Here is a 21003-nt window from a genome sequence, read left to right on the forward strand (position 1 = left end):
CAAAATAAACATGACCATATTTTTAATGAGCTAATGCGTTGGAAGTCACATCCCTAGCTGACTTCCAGTGAAAGTTTGGTGATATTTGGTTCAGTGGAAGCGAAGTTATTGGGTCTAAAGTATCGGTATGTTTGTGTCATCGCTACAAAAATGAGTTTCAAACAAAGAGTTAATATCAAAATTTGTTCTAAAATCGGTAAAGCGTCTACGTCGGTTCGAATCTCGGTGAAAGATCAAAATTAAGAAAAAGTTGTTTTCTAACATCGGTCGCCTCTCGGCAGGCAATGGCAAACCTCCGAGTGTATTTCTGCCATGGAAAAGCTCCTCATAAAAAAATATCTGCCGTTCGGAGTCGGCTTGAAACTGTAGGTCCCACCATATGCGGAACAACATCAAGACGCATACCACAAATAGGAGGGGTTGCTCAGCCAAACACCCTAAGAGGGTGTACGCGCCAATTATATATATATATTAGGGCGGGTCGATTTAAAAATCGCCCATTGCTGTGTGAAAATCATATTTTAGGGATCAAAATAAGAAACTTTGCCGAAGGAACCATACCTCTGAAACGAATTCTGATGTCCCCCAATTTGGGTCGAACTTTTTAGTTTCTTTTCTCATGTAAAGGCCAAAAATGGTGATATTTTGAAATGATTGTATGAGGAACCCTCCAGGGGAGTTCTAGGGGGTGTGCCACTGGCATGGATGGATCGGCCATCTAAAGTTAGTGGGGGTCGGTCATACATTTGGACTTGATTGGAGCACTCTAAATGGGTCAAAGTGGAATTTTTCGTTCGACCCAAATTGGGGGACATCAAAATTCGTTTTAGAGGTATGGTTCCTTCGGCAAAGTTTCTTATTTTGATCCCTAGAATTCGATTTTCACAGAGCAATGAGCGATTTTTAAATCGACCCGCCCTAATATATATATATATAAAACGTTTACTGATACATTTATGGTGATGATTGTCTATCTCGTGCCAGAGTTCATGAGTGATTTACACGTTTCATAGAGATGGTTGTAAGGAGATAAATGACAATGAACATGCGGATCGCCCAAAATCAGTAATCACCGAAACCTCTATCAAAATTGTTCGTAAATTTATCAAAAATTAACCGAGATCATCGTTGAAATTCACGGAATCGGAGTTGAATATCTCCAAAACATCGAGTTATCGCATTTTAACTGATCATTTGGGCTTACGAAAGGTCGGTGCGCTTTTCATTCCGCACAAGTGAACTGAGGACAAAAAATTGCTCAGAATTCAATATTCGAAAGACCTCATTAAAGAGGTGAGCAAAGACGAGAACTTCCTTTACACCATTGGAACTGATGATAAAATGTGGTGTTTCCAACATGACCCTGAAATCAAGCGTCAAAGTGCCGAATGGAAGGCGCAAGACGAGCCACCACCTAAAAAATCTCGTTTGGAGAAGTCAAAAATCAAGTCGATTTTCACTTGTTTTTACGATTCCAAGGGAGTTGTCCACAAGAAGTTTGCGCCAGCAGGCCAAACTGTCAATGAAATTTTCTATCTTGGTGTTTTGAAGCGTTTGTTGCATCCCATTCTGGAATACCGCGAAGGAGGAAACTGGCGCTTATTGCATGATAATGCACCATCTCATCGATCCACTCTTGTGACTGATTTTTTGACTAGAAATCGCATTTCAACCATCAATCACTCACCCTATTCGCCTGATATGGCTCCCTGTGACTTGTACCAATACAGAAAATTGCATTTGGCCATGAAAAGAAAGCGGTTTGCGTCCACAGAGGCCATCCAAAAGACTTGTACTGACATCCTGAGGTACATTCCGGTCAATGACCTGAAACACTCTTTCAAAAAACTTTTAGATCGCGCAAAACAGTACATCGAGGCCAGAGGGGACTATTTATTAGAATGAATAAACTCCAAGTTACTAGAACAAAGCTCCTTTCGTTTCTGTTTTAGCTCAGTCTTGTTTATTGTGGACTTCACCTTGTAATTGTGTTTCGAGCAAATACTTGGAGTTTGGTATGGATTTTTAAGTATTTCCAATGATCTAAAAAAAACTTAAAAAATGCTGTTATGAAACCCGTTTTTAGAACGTGAAATTCTGCACCTGAATAATGAAAACTTGGATTTGCTTGGAAACACTCAGGCTTTCAATATCAGATCGCTGTGTAAATATCGGAATTTCGGAATCCCGATATATTTCTTGGCATACCATTTACGGCATCTTAGTTGAAAATTTGACTTAGATTGCGGTGGATAATGTAGCATTGATTAAGAAAATGATGTTTTAAACAATCTTACAAAGTGCCTCTTAGAGGATTTTAGAATAAATCCTGGAGAAGAGCCACGAAAAACAACTCGGTACACACCATATCATAGTTGCTTCTAAAGCCGCCGTTGTTAGCACAGATAGTAATTACGTCTACCTCGATACCACACGGGGTTTCAGACAAGATAATTCTCTATCCTGTGACTTTTTCAACCTCTTAATGTGAAAAATCTTTCGCGCCTGTATGCTCGGCATACTCCAGCTCAAAGAGAAAGCCGGGCAATTTGGGTCGTGCGGTGAATGCAAGGAGTCTTCTCGTCTTGGACAATATGTCAGTGTTGACATTGTTATGAAGGACTTTGTATATCTTGGGACCAGCATCAACTTCAAAATGAGGTCACATAAAACTCTGCATATGAATAATAGAGGCTTGAATTTATTCGAAAGCGCTAAGGCATTCAATGGCAGAACACTTTGCAAATTTGCTGTAAAATACATATGTCGTAAAAAACACAACTATCACTTATCCATAAGCAATAGGCTATCCATTTTTGTGCAATAAGTAAATGAATTTTTATTGTCTTCGAAAGGGCAACCAGCAAAGAAAAAAATAGTTCTCAGCTCTTTACAGTTTTGTACATTTTGGCACATTTGTCAGATTCGCAGGGGCGACCAACAGATAAAAGATCGGACTTTTTCGAACACTTTTCAAATAAGTCATGGTGAGAAACTATGCTACCTACTGTAAAAAGTGGCTATTAGATTTCGTTAGATTCTAGGTTCTAAGTATAGTGCGAGCAAAAAAATATGAATCAGATTCGTGCTTTGCGATAGGCGAATTTATCTGATGGGAGTAGCAGCTGATCGGAGCAAATTTAGCTTTTCGGAGTTATTTGTTCCTTAGTGATTTAAATCAAAAATGTGGATACTAGAAATCACAGAATTCGTTGAAACTGATTAATTGTGTTTAGTATTAGTAGCATAGCTTTCTATTTATCTCAACTCTACTGATCCCGGAAATATTTCCTTTCCTCTTAATGACATCTTACTGCCAGACTGGCAACACTGATTTTTACGACGACTTGCGAGTACCGCCACTATGGCGACATCAATCGTAAAGCGTTAAATCGCTGACACTTCATAAAAATTGAAATCAGACAAAAGTCAACGATTTTTTAATTGACTCTCACACCAATGATCTGAGATATGTACATATTTTTTTTTTTAATTAAAGAAATTATAATTATCAGATTACTTTTGTTACCTGTTTGTTGCGTCTCCAACTGTAGTCATATCTGCAGAGGTTAAAGCTTCTGTACCATCGCGTTCACGCACCAAGCGTTCTGAAAAATAAAAGAAATTATTATAGATGAAATAGATTTGAAAAAAAAAGAAAGCGATTACTGTGTTTATTGAAATTAACATTGCACTTATTTCAATTTTTTAACCAAAGCTCGGTGGCAACGCCATTCAGAAGTACTTCGCAATTAAAGCCTGCTTCTTCTTTTTGAACACATGACATTTAGTACTGATTGCCAAATATTTAATAAAGTTTTGTAATTGATTTTTATTTAAAAAACTATCTGGCAACACCATTAAAAATATTTCTGGCTTAAAAATTTCTTAAACTCTTCGCATTTGATACCCATACTCCAATTTATTATACATATATAGTTTTTCAATTTCAATTTAAAAACTATATGGCAACTCCATTTATAAATATTTGTAGATTATAGCTTTCTGAAACGCCTTTTGTTTCATACAAATGCTCTTATATTTATTAAGCCACTTGAGCAATTTATATATATTAATTTAAAAAAATTCTGGCAACTCCATTAAAAATATTTCTGGTTTAAGAATTTCTTAAACACTTTTCGCTTTTTCCCCATATCCAAATAATCAAATAATAAATATAATTTTTCATTTTTTATTTAAGAACTATGTGGCAACACCATTAAAAACTATTTTAAGATTAACTCTTTCTTATACTCCTTTTGTTTCATAAACATATCTTATATTTAATTAAGGCCTTTAAGTTATTTATATATACTCATTAAAAATTATGTGGCAACGCCACTCAAAAATATTTAATTTTAATAGGTCTATGAATAAGTTCGTGCGGTTTTTTTCGAAATTTGAATTTCGGATCATTCCCATGGCTTTTAAACGTTTGGAAATGGTTGATTGATCAACTCCCAAAGTTTTTGCAACCTCTTCTTGCGTTTGAGCCGGATCTTGATCGAGCAATTCCTCCAATTCGGTATCCATGAACTTTGGCGGCGCGGCCAAAATCACCACTTTTAAAGCGTGCAAACCACTTCTGGCACGTTCGCTCAGCTAGAGCATGCTCACCATAAACTTCCACCAAGATACGATGACTTTCGGCTGCTTTTTTCTTCATATTAAAGAATTCCCCGCAAAAACACATTATTTGGCACGAAATTCGACATTTTCAAGTGTGGTAAAAATATTGTTGTTTACGCTTCAAATAAAAAACTTATACTGACGTTTGTGCCTTACGACAGTAGCTCTCCAATGAATGTTTGGAAATGTGGATCGATGGAATAATAATCAAGTTACGCCATCTGTTGTAAAACCGCACGAACTTATCCATAGACCATTAAGTTTTTCCAAGCACCTTTTTATTGATGTTTCTATCCATATTTTGAATTCAACTGTATAACAAGTTCGCATGCTCGCAATAAAAATTATGTGGCAACGCTGTCAGGAAAGTATTTTTGGGCTAAAAATATCCTAAGTAATTTATACGTTTTCTTAATCCGTTTGCTTTTTAATAACTGTAAACTCTCTTGTTTTTTCATAATACATTATCCACTTCGCACTCACCTGATTCTTGCAATTTGAGCTCCTCTGGCTGTTGCCCAGGTTTCGCTTTCACCTCAATGTTGATCTCTGCAGAACTATGTCCCGCATGGCACGAATACACACCAGCATCGCGGAACGTTATGTCCATTATACGTAACGCGCCTTTCTTAGACACCTTGAACTTCCTTGAGCGCGCCAACGGTTTGTGATCCTTGCTCCACTTTATCTTTGTACGATTATAACGTTTCACGGGACACTTTATCTTCACCTGCGTGCCAAAGAAAACGACGGCGGCACCACCAACTTTGAGTGTGATTTTCGACTTCTTCGGGTCATGTTGAATATGCGTTGTATTGCTGACTTGTATTACCGGCTTTGGATCCTCCAGCGGGCAGGGTTTTACATTACATGGTTTCTTATCTGGTGGCTTCGCGCTGGGGCACATCGATTCGGGTCGTTCGATTTTATGTTCCTGTGCCATTATCTGTTTGCACTCCACCTTCCGCTCCTTGATGCCATAGCCGCAGGTGTGCGAGCATTTCGACCATTCGCCCACCTCCCAGCGCACTGGACAGTCGAGCACATTGCAATACTGGCGATCGGCTGGTGGCGGCTGTGGGCACATACTATTCGGCACAACCATTGTATTCTCACCGCCGCGCGTTACTTCGTGAATGCATTGTACTTCGCGTGTTTTAATACCAATGCCGCACGACTTCGAGCAGGGTGTGTAGTCGGAGTAATTCCAACGCGGTGGGCATGGTCGATCGTTGCAGGTACGCACCCGCGATTCTGGTTTCGTTTCAGGTGTGCACAGGAATGGCGATACTACGCGACCATTATCCTCACGAACGCAATTAATTATTAACTCCTCAACACCACCCAAACAGCTGGCACTGCACGAAGTGTAGCCATGCTCGCGCCACACATACGTTTTGCCCGGCTCGGAGACGCCTACTTTAATCGAGTCGCGTGGAAATTGTTCGTCGTAGATGTGTGAGAGGACACAAGGCTCCTCGACGCAACGCTCAACTTCATCGTGTGGTCTGATGCCCTCACAAAGCGAATCGTTGACAGTGGCAATGGTACGAGAGTATTCAAGGAAGATTTTACAGCGATACACTCGTCGACGAACGCCTTCGCCACAGGTGACACTGCACGCTGACCACTCGGTGTCCTTGACGAAGCTGCAAGGAAAGAAAAAACGATAGTCGTTAGTGAAGACCATAGATCACATCTGAAGATGTGTGAGCAGATAAGTATGAGCGTGAGCAAGAAGGTAGAGATGAAGGTAAGAAGAACAAGGGACAATATTATCCTCATTCGCAAGGCTGTCCATTTACTAACTTATCCGCAGCCGATAAGCTAATAAAATCGCTTGTATCTTGAAAAATCTTCAACTTCTTCTACTTCAAAGAATCGAAGTTTATACTGCCATATGTCCTCTGAAAATCAATTGAAAGGCACATCACCCCACCATGGATGTTTGCGCCTACTTCTCTGTTATGTTCAAGGAAAGTTTGCACTGAATGCTGTACTTGGAATGAGTAAAAATGTGTGTCCTCTTAGATAATAATTTATTCGTTTCGCTTATTTTATTCGTTCATATTTTTAATTTAATAGCAAAACTTTAACCGATTTTGAAACCAAGGTTAGATGGACCAAAAATATGTTTGTTTTTATTTATTTTATTATATTTTATTCAATATTTAAATAATTCACAAAAAAGTGGCAACCTAATCTAATACCCAAAACTTACCCGAATAAACTTAGAACGTAAAATATGAAAAATTAAAAAAAATATTTAAATGGCTCGAACCCTTACCGTTCTTAATATCTTACATTTGTTGCTCAGCATAACATTCTCTATTGATGCTTTCCATTTCAATTCAACCGGGCTATTTGGGTCATGTTCTTCGATTTTGATGTAACTCAAATATGTTCCTCTGTGGCCAAAATAATGAGACCCGTATTTTTTTGTTCGCCCTAAAAATTTTTTTTTCAAGAGTTATCGGCAATTTTGTTTTTCGGCTCAAAATCGATTTTTTTTAATTATATAAGAAATTTTTTTTTTAAATGCCCATAACTTAGTCAAAAATGAACCGAGTTTAATAATTCTGGGTTCAAAATGATCGTCATTACTTACAGGAGCGACATAATGTAGAAACAATGGCAAAAACGTAGTTGAAATTTTTTATTTAGCAAAAAAGAAAAAAATTGAGATTTTTTCGAAATTCAATATTTCAAAAAGTGTATTTTTTTTTATAATTTTTTCCAAATAAAGGGGACGCCTCGAACTTCAATTGAGCTGAATGCCTAGTAGCTAAAATGAGTTATTGTTGAGTAATGAATTTTTGAGTAAAAACCCTGTTTCGCACTTTTTGTTTTTTGGAAAATAAAAATGTTCAACTGCTTTTCTGCAATTGTTTCTACATGAAGTCATTCGTGTAAGTGATGACGATCATTTTGAACCCAGAATGATTAAAATCGGTTCATTTTCGGCTAAGTTATGAGCATTTAAAAAAAAAAAATCTTATATATGTATTGAAAAAAAAAAATCGATTTTGAGCCGAAGAACAAAATTGCCGATAAATCTTGAAAAAAAAATTTTTCGGGCGAACAAAAAAATACGTGTCTCATTATTTTGACCAGAGAGCAACATATTTGAGTTACATCGAAATCGAAGAACATGATCCGAATAGCCCGGTTGAAGTGAAATGGAAAGCATCTGTATTAGAACTTGTTTTTAAATGCCCATAACTTAGTCCAAAATGAACCGATTTTAATGATTTTGGGTTCAAAATTATCGCCATTACTTACACGAAGGACTTCATGTAGAAACAATTGCAAAAAAGTAGTTGAACATTTTTTATATTCCAAAAAACAAAAAGTGCGAAACAGGGTTTTTACTCAAAAATTCATTACTCAAAAATAACTCATTTTAGCTACTGGGCATTCAGCTCAATTGAAGTTTGAGGTGTCCTCTTGATTTGGAAAAAGTTATACAAAAAAAAAAAATACACTTTTTGAAATATTGAATTTCGAAAAATCTCAATTTTTTTCTTTTTTGCTAAATAAAAAATTTTCAATTACTTTTTTGCAATTGTTTCTACATTAATTCGCTCCTGTAAGTAATGACCATCATTTTGAACCCAGAATTATTAAAATCGGTTCCTTTTTGACTAAGTTATGGGCATGTAAAAAAAAATTTTTTTATATAATTAAAAAAAAATCGATTTTGAGCCAAAAAACAAAATTGCCGATAACTCTTGAAAAAAAATTTTTTCGGGCGAACAAAAAAATACGTGTCTCATTATTTTGACTAGAGAAATCGAAAGAACATGACCCGAATAGCCCGGTTGAATTGAAATGGAAAGCATCTATTTTATTTTACTTTATAACGTTATTGAAATAGAAATATTTGTATTCAAAATTAAGTGGCAACTCTGTTAAATATATTTTTAAAAGTCACTAGCAAAGCTGTTTTCTGTTTTGTGCCCATTTTTAATACATATTTAGATTTTTCAGTAACTTTAGAAGGTGGCAAATTTGCCCGAAAAATTTGCGAGATAGCTACCTAAATAAATTTTTATAGTAAAATATTTTCTTAATATTTAGTTTGAATAAATTCCTGTTTCCAAAAAAACAAGAGGTATATGCAAATATATTATAATTAGATGGCATCTCTTGCAAAATATTTCTAATGTTAAGCTTGAAAATTATCTCCTCTTTGAAGTTGTGAAAACTGACAAAACTGTTTTGAAATTTTGTTTAGTTTTTTAAATAATTTCTAGAAGGTGGTAATCTTAAACAAACAATTCCTGTGCTAGCAACTATCTATAAAAAGTGTGGTAGCAAATAATTTAATAAAAATTTTCATACAAGTTCGGTTTCCAAAATAATGCACATTTATGCGGATGGACTAGGTGGCAACTTTGTGCAAAATATTTCTTAAATTGAGCTAGAAAATTAACTCCTTTTTGAAGTTGATAAAATTGATAAAAATACTTTGAAATTTTATTTAGTTTTTTAAATAATTTTTAGAAGGTGGTAACCTTATACGAATAAGCTAACCTTATATAATAAGCTATAGCTAACTCCTACCTATATAAATTTTTTATTTTGAATATAACAAATGTCATCCAAATCCTCTTTCCAAGAACCATAGTATGTATATATATGTATATAAACTAGGTGGCAACTCTTTGCAAAATATTTCTAAAATTAAACTAGAAAATTTACTCCTTTTACAAGTTGGCGAAACTAGATTCAATCGATTTTTAAATAACTTCGAGAAGGTGGTAACCTTATACAAATAATTCCAACTACCTATAAATTTTTTTTATTAAAGTATTTTCTAAATCTAAAAAATTTAATCCAACTATGTTTCCAAGAAATCAAGGAATATATGTATAAGTATACATGTATATATTTTTAAATTAGGTGGCAACTCTTTTAAAAATGTTCGAAAAATTATGCGAGAGAAAGTAACTTTTTGTGTAGTCTATAGGTTAATAATTTACTTACTTCTTATTTAATTAATAAAAAATGGTGGCAACCTTATATGAAAAATTTCAGAGATGGCACCAGTGTGCATAAATTCTTGCAATGAAATATTTTTCAAATATCAAATTACATACACATTTCGTTTTTAAAAAGCAAGAGCTATATGTATGTACATCTGTATATATATAAAAAATAGGTGGCAACTCTATTAGAAAATATTTTCGAACGAAAGCTGTGTAAATGCCACTTATTTGCGATCTTTACTGTGAAACTTTGTTCACTTTTTAAAAATTTTGAAAAAAGATGGCAACGTAGTACACCTCTTGTGAACAATGTTAGATATGAAATCTGTCCAGATGAACTTTAAAAAGTCGTTATTAAAAACAAAAAGTTATATTCACATCCTATTCCGTGAACCCTATTTATATTCACCCATACAAAAATTACGCGTTTAAAGTACAAATAGCTTATTTGTTTGTAATAACAAATTTATTATTCACATTTTGGCAATCTTAAAATTCGCATTTGTGTGAATTTTTGGTTTGTTTGTGTGTTGTTTTTGTTCGCGTTTTTTATTGCCATTAAAAGTCATGCGTTATTTTTAAAGCGTCAGTTAAGTTGAGCGTAAATAATGCGCACTCGCTTCAAATTGTTGTACATTTGTAATAAAATTCTGAATTATTTTATTTTGCTTGCAAAAAACGCAGAAAAGAAGTGCGCTAACAATTTATTTATTTTTGATGCCAAAAAATATTATATAAAAAACATTTATCGTAGCAAAAGCAAAAAAAAAACAGAAAAAAGTTGCTAGTTGCCAGCAAACAAAGAAACTGAAATATATTTACAAAGAGACAATTGTACGGCCACATACTCGTAACTAGAAACAGTAACACACTCGGTGGCGACACTGTGACGCGCCACAAAGTCTGCTCTATGCCATGCTTGCTGTCAGCAGCAAATAAACTGGCAAATATCTTTGAAATAATAAAAAGCAACAAAAGCAGTTTATTATCGCGCGGGAATTGGCCTACTCCAGCTGCCGCATGTGCGAGATCTCAAGCAGCTAAGGAGGCTGGCTGGTGAGCAAATAGCCAACAATGTACAAACAGTGGGCAAAAGCACACACTCTGCCTAGTGAATATGAATGGTGAATGTCGAGAGTCACCTTTTGTGCTTGGGAAGGAAAGTTGCTAACTTAAAGCATTTCAAATGCCTAAAAAGAAGATAGAAGCTGGTAAAAGCAAATTTGAAAGATAATTAGACTAGAATAAAAAAATGCCTTTATATAGAATTTACCAGTAAAGTATTATGAGCAAAGAGTGAGTTTCTATGAAACACTTTTGAGGCTAACAAATTACAATAAGTGAAAATTTGGAGAGCAACTTTTCGAAATTTATTTCAGTCTGCATCTATAAAAGTAAGCACTACCATTAGAGCTATTAGGTCCTTTCAATCTTTTAAGGCACCAGATGAGGACCATACTTTTCCAGCTCTCTTACTAAGGCGCCCAAATGTATTGCTAAAACCACTTATCGGAATTTTCAGACATAGCTTCAGCTGGGAATGCATTCCATTAGTATGGCGTATGATCAACGTGGTATTTATTTCCGAAATGGGGAGGAGGTCCAAGGAACTTACAAAATCATACAGACCAATTTGTCTTACATCTTTTATCTTAAAAACTATGGAAAGAATAGTGGAAGTTCATATTAAAGGGACGTTGAGAACAACAACAAGACTGCATCAATCCGAAGGAGCACTTCACAATAATTACAAAGATAGAAAAAGTTCAAAGTTCTAGAGAAATTGTTTTATGTGCTTTCTTAGATATTGAAGCCGCTTTTGATACTGGAGTCGGCGCGAGGATCTATCGAAGGACAATGAATAGCAGAATGTAAATAAAAAACACGAAGTTGAAACTTGTCCAGGGAAAGGGGGAAATAATGTAAATATGTGACGGGTGTTTATTTTGAGACAAATAGTTTTTTATCCAATGGGAATTTAATTTATTTTAGTGTCAGTAGTTCTCGATTTTTTCTAATGGCAAAGCTGAAAGTGTATTTCTGTCATGAAAAATCTACTCATAAAGCACAATTTGCTGTTCCGACTCGGATGAAAAGGGTACGTCCCTCCATTTGTGGACGGGCACAACAAATAGCAAGAGGAGCTGGGCTAAACAACTAACAGAAATGTGCGCGCCAATAATCTTTTCTTGTATCCGCCAAAAGAGTTTTTCTAATCCCTCTCAGGCAGTAATATTTTCAACAAAGCTAAATGGAATATGAATCTTATTTATATTAAAAAATTCTTGCAATGGCAGCAACTTGGAAATGTTTCTGCTTTTAACAAAAATCTGAATATATTATATAAAATTTTTAATTTAAGTTTTTTTTTTGTTTTTTTTTCTCATAGTTGCTACACTGTACACCGTTGTCGACACAGCAACTGAAATGCGACCTACTTTCACTATGCGCCCAAAGATATGCTTCGCTTGGCAAGGAATAAACAGCAAATGGATGTAGGGATTGTGAGGAAGTACAGACGACGGCAGCATGGCGCACCAAACGCACTGCAGTACTGGCATTTTCCATAGGCATTCAGTCAAGTAGAACCAACATGCAGAAGAAGGAGAAGAATAACGAATATAAAAAGAGTGAGAAGAGAAAGAAGAAGAGTACTTCGACTAGCAAAGCACCAAAAGAAGCAATCAGTTTGAGCTTGGCACCAAAGCGGACGCCAACGATAAGCAGTCCAGCCGCCGGGCAGGCAAGCGGAGAAACTACCAGTAGCCAGCGAGACGGCCAATAAATGTCTACAATAAAAGTTTGCTAGCTTTTTTGCTCATTCCAAGTAACTCAAAAAATATAAATGAAATCAATATTATTTCAATTCAAAAGGAAGGAGTAATTGCGGGAAAATGTGCGCGCCTACAAAGTGTAGGGAGCGGAAGAGCTTGCGGTTGCTGTTGGTTTGCGGCTTGTCCCTGGTGCTTGCTGGCAACGGCAAATAATGAATTAGTTGTTGGTGACAAATTCCATTGCCTAAGGCGTAAACAACAAAATGGTTTGGAGGAATTTTGTTGTTCGTGGCTTTTTCGAGTTTGCTGCTTGCCACATCCGCGCCGGAAATACGAACAAAGCCTTTAAGAAACGAAATATAGAGAAAAAGACATTAAGGCTTAACAAATAAGTTAAGTAAAAAACAACAAAAACGAAATTGGATTTATATGTCACTTTCATTTGTCAATTAACCGAATTTGATTTGTTATTGTTTTGCTTATTTTTTGTAGCCATTACACTCTACGGACGCTTGTTAGGTCAGTGGGGAATGGCAGTTGGCACAAAAAAATAAACCAAAAAAGAAAAAAAAAAAATGCTAACAAGAAGAGAAATAAAAAAATAACAAAAAATGGAAAATAAATAGCATAGAAAATTATATTTTTTGTCCCTATCGTCGTGCCCGATTGACCGCACCGATTGCCACTTTCGTTGTACAGCCACCATTATAATGAAGCTTAGCGGCACCACTTGATCACCTTGCCGCACTTGGTCAATCACCATAATAATACACCCATCAGTTGAGCTTTCGAAGAACTGCTTATTTACCGTTTAATGAATGCATGGAATGTAGGTACAGTCATTTGGGTCATTAGTGGCGCCATATTTGAAGCGCCTTCAGGTATACCAAAAAATTTGTTTCTTCACTCACTTTCTAGTGCTGGGCAAATAAGCGGTCATTTAATGTTTACCACCGTCAATTACTGCCCTGTGTGTGATAATTCTAGCCATTAACGAGTGTGCTGCTTCTACTATAAGTATATTAAAGTTCGTAAGAATTTATTGGTTTGGCGGCGATTGAGTGTTGCGCGAAAGTACCTATAATTTCTATGTCATTACTTCCGAATTTCCACTTATTGGTGTAATGAAAATGTTCAACTCTGTAGTTAGTGCGCTGAGCGCGGAAGGCGAAGTCATCGGGAATAGTCGTAAAAAACGTTAACAGTTGTTTTGAGTGGAATACGCAAAGTACCCATAAAATACATGAATTACGTAAGAGCTGTCAAATTGCATGGGGCCAGAGATAGTTACAAAAGGAAATATTTAAATGCAACTATACATACATACATGCATATATAGTAGACTATAAGACGGGCGCTGTAGCCGTGAGATTTTATGTCTGTCTATCTTTCGGATGGTGCCGGGTTCTATGTATACTGTGGACATGAATATTGAATGTGAGAAAAAGTTTTTTGAAAAAATGTTTCAGGCAGGAAACAGTGCAGTTAAGATAACATCGTCTTAAGATCGGATTTAGTGAGCATTTGACTGCAAAATTGGAAATGAGTTGTGATTGCAAAATCACAACCTTATGTGATAGGCTTCATGTTGAAACTTAGGTGACGTTATTAAGGGGAGCCGGTGGTTTAGAAATTTCAATAAATCGATTTTTTGATTTTCAATATTTCGAAAGTCTAGTATCTTAAGAATATAATGTGGAATTTTCATGCGAAAATTGTTAATATTATAGCTTCTACAGCCCACTAACTAGGCAGAGAGCGGTCCGCGTGCTCCTGTGCCGCAAACTTAAATTCATTTATCTCGAAACGACTTTTTTCGGCCTGGTGTTGTCAAAAAAAAAGAACTATTCAACCGAATCGTCTGAAATTTAATATGTTATTCACGACATTAATGGCTATCGGCCGTACTAGAATCAAAATGGACAACTCTGTCCAGGTCCAATATTTAGACAGGGTCACTTCAGCGCAATTTAAAAAAATTAAAAAATTTTTTTTTTTTTTTTCATTTTTGTATGTAAAAGAAGTTAAATAAAAAAAACTAAAAAATTTAAATATCGTTTTTCACTTTTTTCATTGTAAAAAAAATTCCAGAAAATACCCTAAATTTTCGAGCTGTAGACCACCGGGACCCCTTAAGATTTAACTAGAGTTTACATTAGTCGAAACGACTTGAAATTGATTTGAAATTTTTTAAATCCTCGGCTTATAAAAGAAATTTCGAAAAATGAAAACACTCAATTCCATCATTAGTAAAAATTATGAAAACTAATGGTCTCCAAATACTGTACTGAGGGACACCAGGATAGGCAACGAAAGAATAAGAAGAAACATTATGAACGACAGCATACAATAACGAACAACTTTGATGTTGTAGAGAGGTCGGAAATAGGCCTATTGTTACGTTATACATTAATTGCCAACCTTGAATAGGGAACACTCCTTGAAAAAATGAAAATAAAGTAAATAAATGTATGTAGTGTTTAGATTTTTGTGAAACCTTGTGTAATTAAGAACACTTTGAAGTTCACAGGGATTTAGAAAAACTTTTCAAATGGTGCTGCTCCATGTAGCGAAACTATCAAACGGATTTTAATAAAAAATCCTGGCAATATAACGAAGTTTAATTCAATATTATTGAGAAAAAAATTATGGTTTGATTGAAAAAAAATAATAAAGAATACTGTTTGATTTAATATTTAGTTGATTGGGTCTATTATTTTATAACATTTTAGTGCATATTATTATTCCATTCAAAATATTCTGGTGATTTTAAAGCTTTTGAAAATATGGCTATTTTATTAATATTTATCTATACCTCCAACGCTTTGAAAATTACCATTGAATTCTCATGGAAAAACTGCACTTTTTGGCAAATTTGGTATAAATATTTATATGTATAACCTCCGAACATAGTTGAAATATGTTTCTATTATCTGAAATTCATTTCATGCCTCACACTCCGATAGAATCGTATCTTTCGTTTCGCCTTGCAGGTAGCGAAACACTTCGTCTTTAAAGTTACTTTCGATGTTTTTATTGGTTTAATTGCCTATCTTTCATTACTTCTGCCGAAGAATTTTAATGTAACAAACAGAAAATTTCATTTATGTTACCCCGTTCATGATGTAGCAGTTAAATCTAATTATGTTTATTTTTACTTGCATTAATAGAGCTGACGACCTTGCCATCGTTGTATGCTGAAGCTAATAATTCAAGCAAAGCTGTCAGCCTTGAAGTTAATATAAGACAAAATACCTCGTTAGATCCCTAACTGCCACACGCTATGGGAACCTGGAGGTCGGGTCAAAATCATTGTGAATTCCAATTTATTATCGAGTTTGTGTTGGCTATAAATCTGCACAGCGCTAATAAGACCCAGGAACATATGGCTGCGAAGCATGGGTACTGATATTTCATATAAAGAACTACCTTCTCTGCTTTGAACGTAAAATCTTTAGAAGAATATTTAGAATAATAAGGGAAGCTGATGTATTTTTCAGAATAAGATAGAATAATGCGATCGAATAACTTATATCAGGTCAAAATATTGCGTGTTTCGCTAAAGCTCAGGGGTTAAGCGGGTTTGAACACCTACTCAGGATGGACGAAAGCGCAAAAAGTGTACTTAGATATAAAGAAAGTTACATTAAGATCTTTCTGTATACCCAGTCTGTAATATTTTGCAATCATTGATTTAATTAAAAATGAAACAACCCTTCACAAACGTCCAAAAAAGGATAAGTCTTGTTGAATTTTTAGAAAAAAATACTATTTTTATAGATCCCCAAAACAGACCAAAATTAAAAAAAAAATGTTATAAAAAACAGCAAAATTTATTTGGTTTTTTTATTTTTGTTGTAATTTTTCTCATTTATAGGAAATTAAATACTGCTCCTTCGAGTCTACATAACTCAACGGATTTGCTTATTTTTTTACTTTCTACTCAAATATCAACGAGACGGTATCAATAAAACGGTCCGCGGATGACATATGGCAAAAATAAATTTTTTGTTGGATGGTAGGACTGTTATAAGCTTACATGGCAAATTTCAGCGTGATATGTCACATAGTTTGTTTTCTATGCTACTGTAAACAAGTCAAGCTCGAGTGTGTTCTTCGAATTCTCTTTTATGAGTTCAATTGTCTCAAAATGTTTTCCACGGAGCGGCAACTTGAGCTTGGGAAACAGGAAAAAGTCACGTGGAGCCATATCAGGCGAATACGGTGCTTGCGGAACGATATTAACATTATTTTGGTTCAAATAATCGCGAACAAGACGTGATGTGTGAGCTGGTGCATTATGGTGATGCAAGAACCATGCTTTGTTGTCCCACAATTCCATCCTTTTAAGACGAATGTTCTCGCGCAAACGCTTTAAAACGTCTAAATAATATTCAGCGTTAACCAATTTTGCAATTTGTGCGATTTTCAAGCACAATTTCCTTTACTTTTCCGATGTTTTCGTCGTTTACTGATGTTGCTGGACGACGTTCATGAGGCAAGTTTTCAACCTCTTTGAACGATTTGTACCACTGGAAAACACGTGCACGCGATAGAGCAGAGTCCCCATAGGTTGTCTGCAACATTTTTAAGGCGTCTGAAGCCGAAATTTTGTTGGAATAACAAAATTTCAAACAAATTCTTTGTTGAACTTGAATTTCCATCGTTAAATTCGAAGAACACACTCGAGCTTGACTTGTTTACAGTAGCACAGAAAACAAACTATGTGACATATCACGCTGAAATTTGCCATGTAAGCTTATAACAGTCCTACCAAAAAACAAAAAAATTATTTTTGCCGTATGTCATCCGCGGACCGTTTTATTGATACCGTCTCGTTCATATTTGAGCAGAAGTTATTTAATTTTATTTTTTTTAAAACATTCTTCACGATGAATGCTGAGCGTTAGAAATTTGCAGTCGCAATACAAGTAGACACCTCACAAAATTACTCTCATTGCCCACATAAAATATTTTTTATCAGAAAAACACCACCTACTACCACCTAAGCAATCAGCAGGTATCGATAGCCTTAAATGAACAGCTAATACGACTGAAACGTCTATCATAAAACAAAGAGATACTGACTTGTGGTTGAGGTTATGAAATAAAGAAGGTTTCTTTAGATTCAACTAGAAAAAAGTGAGATTCCCAACAGTGATTAAGCCCCTTGAAAGCTATACCACAGCAACGATGTCTCATAAAAGCTTTCAAGTACGAGACACGATTCTGTAACTGTGAGAACAACGTCTCAAAGCCTTCTTGTGAACAGTTGCGTATTTCTACGATGTATGTATTTATTTAAGAGCACAAAAAGCAAGAACATCAACCAGCCTTTAAATTACGCACCATACAAGTACTTATGTATGCGTGTATGTACATATGTACAAACATACTTTAATAAATAAACAAGTATACGGAAGAAAGTTAATTTAGTGTTACAATAAGCAAAGAATACTGTCACGCATACCAATAAGCACCCAGGCGATATGATACATGATCGTGTGTGGGATTCTCGGTGTGTTTCTGCTGTCTATTCCATAGAAATTGTTGCCATTTATAAGAAAAAATTCCAGAATGTTAACTAACGCACAGGTGATTAAACGATTAAGTGTCTACGAGTCTGTGGCGATGAAATGAAGTGGAAACAAAAGCCGAAGGGTGGGATGAGGTGAGTAAAGTGAAGAGTGAGTGTGGTGCTGTTGATGTCTATTCGCAGCGACAAAATGCCTGTGCGTTACGTAGGCAAGTGGCCGGCGGTGAGTAGAGTCTAATACCGATTATGTTTCAGTGAATTAGCGGAGCGGGGGTGTAGAGGCTGTTGTGAAATGTATGCGTTCTGTGTAAAGAACTAAAGCTTGTCAAATGCAGACAGTTGAATTAGATAAAGGCAATGGTGGATGTGGAGTTGGAGAAGATGTTGGAAGGTGAATAGCAAAAGAAATCAGCAGGTGACAACTATGTAATCCTTTATAAGCTTGTCAACTTTGTGAGAATGTGCGGTAGAAAAGGTCGTCTCATTTACAGTTACAAAAGGCTTAGACAGGAATGAGGTAAGGCTGCTACTGTCTGGCAGTACACGTGTCATAAATGTGCATTTTTAGTTTTAAGAGAAATATTCGTTTCAAGTGCTTAATTAAATTTATTTAATATGCAAAAAAAAAATGTTATTAGCTAATGAAATACATGAGGAGTTGAATATATACGTGAAGTTTGTTTTAAGCTCGACGAAGTAGCTCAAGTGCAAGTTCAAGAGCAATACGAAAACAAAGGCCAATGAAAAAATCTACATCTACGCTGGGTTTCACAAGCAGGGTCAAATATAGTCAAATTTGAGTCAAAGGCAGCCGCTTTACATAATATATAAGTACTTGGTTCTGCCATAAATTCTGTGACAAACTTTGTAATGCATTCGGCGAGAAAAAATTCGGAGAAAAAAGTTTCGTTATTTTTGTTTCTGTTCGTATGCATTGTCTACTCATAAATTATACTTTATTTCAGTCCGGTGTCAAGGAAAATCGCAGAGCTGTGATTGCATTACAAAAGTGTGGTAAAATTGAAAGTGAGAATTGCTGAAAAAACTTACTATTTCGATAATGTTTGTTTATCGCCAGATCAATCGTCCAAAGTGACAGACAGAAAAAGAAGTGGCCGTAATCGCGTGGTTCAAACCATTGTAGCTATAAAAGCAGTTCGAGAAAGAATTCGCAGAAACCCCCTTAGAAAACAGAAAATCATATCTGGAAAAATGAATTTATCGACCAGATCCATGCCAAGACTAATTAGGGATGATCTCCACATGAAAGCCTTCCGTCTCTCAACTGGTCATCTTTTGACAACGCGCTTGCAGAAAATTACACTCGACAGAAGATGCAAGCAGCTTCTTCGGTGGCACGCGGACAACGGCCATGAAAATATTCCTTTCACAGATGAGAGAATGTTCACTGTTGAAGAAGTTTTTAATAAGCAAAACGACAAAATTTATACTAAAACTTCTAAAAACTTAAAAAATGTTTTTCCAGGGGTTCAACGTGGCTACCATCCAGGCTCCGAATGCTTTGGTGGAAAGTCTCTTGAAAACGCGTGACATCTCTTCACGTTGAGACTGAAGCAAAAATGTAACAGCAGGATCTCTTAGAAGACGTGGTGAAGCAGTTGAGCCGTAGTCAATGGAGAGCGTTGAATCTTCCAACAATATTCCGCTCCAGCCCATTTCACAAAAAACATCCAGCAGTGGCTAAAAATCAATTTCCCTGGGTTTGGTAGCCCAGATCTGAGTCCATTAGACTACAGTTTGTGGTCAGAATTGGAGAACATGGCTTGTCGAAGACCTCACAGGAAGATATTTGGGTAGTCTCAAACAATCTTTCGTTCGAGCAGCGACCCAAATATACGTGCAAGCCGAGCGAGCTGCAATAGCTGAATGGCCTAACCATATGAAGGGTTGTGTAAAAGCAAATGGTGATAATTTCGAATGAAAATTTACAATTTTTGTTTTTAATATTTACATAATTAAATTTAATTTAAGACATTTTTTTAAAAAAGTATTATAACTTCATACCTTTAACGTACTTAACTTGTAACAGAAATTATGGCAGGCCTAAGTATATTAGTTTGGGGAAAAAGAAATCCATTATTGTTGCGTACCATCTTTGGGACAACCTTATGTATATATACTATATATATATAAGTGGCGCGTACACCCTTTTTTGGGTGTTTGGCCGAGCTCCTCCTCCTATTTGTGGTGTGCGTCTTGATGTTGTTCCACAAATGGAGGGACCTACAGTTTCAAGCCGACTCCGAACGGCAGATATGTTTTATGGGGAACTTTTTCATGGCAGAAATACACTCGGAGGTTTACCATTGCCGGCCGAGGGGCGACCGCTATTAGAAAAATGTTTTTCTTAATTTTGGTGTTTTGACCGAGATTCGAACCGACGTCCTCTCTGTGAATTCCGAATGGTAGTCGCGCACCAACCCATTCGGCTACGGCGGCCGCCTTGGTTCCTCTCAATATCATTGTCATTCTTACTATCTTTACCACTGTCAGTGCTACTCTCATCATCTTTGTGAGAGCTTTAGTTCTTGTCATTATCATTGCCCTTAACTCTGCCATTCTTATAGTCCTTGCCAATGTATTGATCAGATTGTCGTAGCTTTTGCCATATCTACTGCCATTCTTATTAAGTATGTTTTATATTGTCATTTCCGGGCAGATGAGCGTAAGAACGAAATGCTCTCAATAGAGCGTACACATTTTGGAAGCATAGCAACAAAAAGAAAAAAACACAATTTCTCGCTTCTAACAAAACGTCAACGTTATTTGTTGTTTTTTATTGTCATTTTTAATTCTTCTTCTTACACTAAACAGTAGAAAACCCCAATTGACAGTTTTCACAATCTCACACAGCCTTTTTTTCTGGAATGCTTTGGGCTAGTGAGAAACACAAGAGAGAGCCGCTCTCAAAGTGGCTCTCAAAAGCCTGAGAACCGACACAAAGAGGACAATTTCCGGCGCCCTCGGGAGAATGAGTCAGACAGATTATTATATTCGTGACTGGTACTGACATTGTAACTCTCATTACCTTCGGACCAGTCATAGTAGTTGT

The 21003-nt window shown here is 35.9% G+C and overlaps 1 protein-coding gene across 1 annotated transcript in view; it reads right to left on the reverse strand.

The window, feature by feature from the left end:
- Nucleotides 1-21003, reverse strand: part of LOC129247765 (protein madd-4) — a 187616-nt gene that overhangs the window by 99095 nt on the left and 67518 nt on the right. The window contains exons 10-11 of the mRNA XM_054887054.1: nt 5113-6278; nt 3530-3608 (exon numbers count right to left, since the gene is read on the reverse strand). Coding sequence (XP_054743029.1) covers nt 3530-3608; nt 5113-6278 — 1245 coding nt within the window. The remainder of the gene's footprint in view (nt 1-3529; nt 3609-5112; nt 6279-21003) is intronic.

This window comes from Anastrepha obliqua, chromosome 5 (assembly GCF_027943255.1).
Source record: "Anastrepha obliqua isolate idAnaObli1 chromosome 5, idAnaObli1_1.0, whole genome shotgun sequence".
Lineage (NCBI taxonomy): Eukaryota > Metazoa > Arthropoda > Insecta > Diptera > Tephritidae > Anastrepha > Anastrepha obliqua.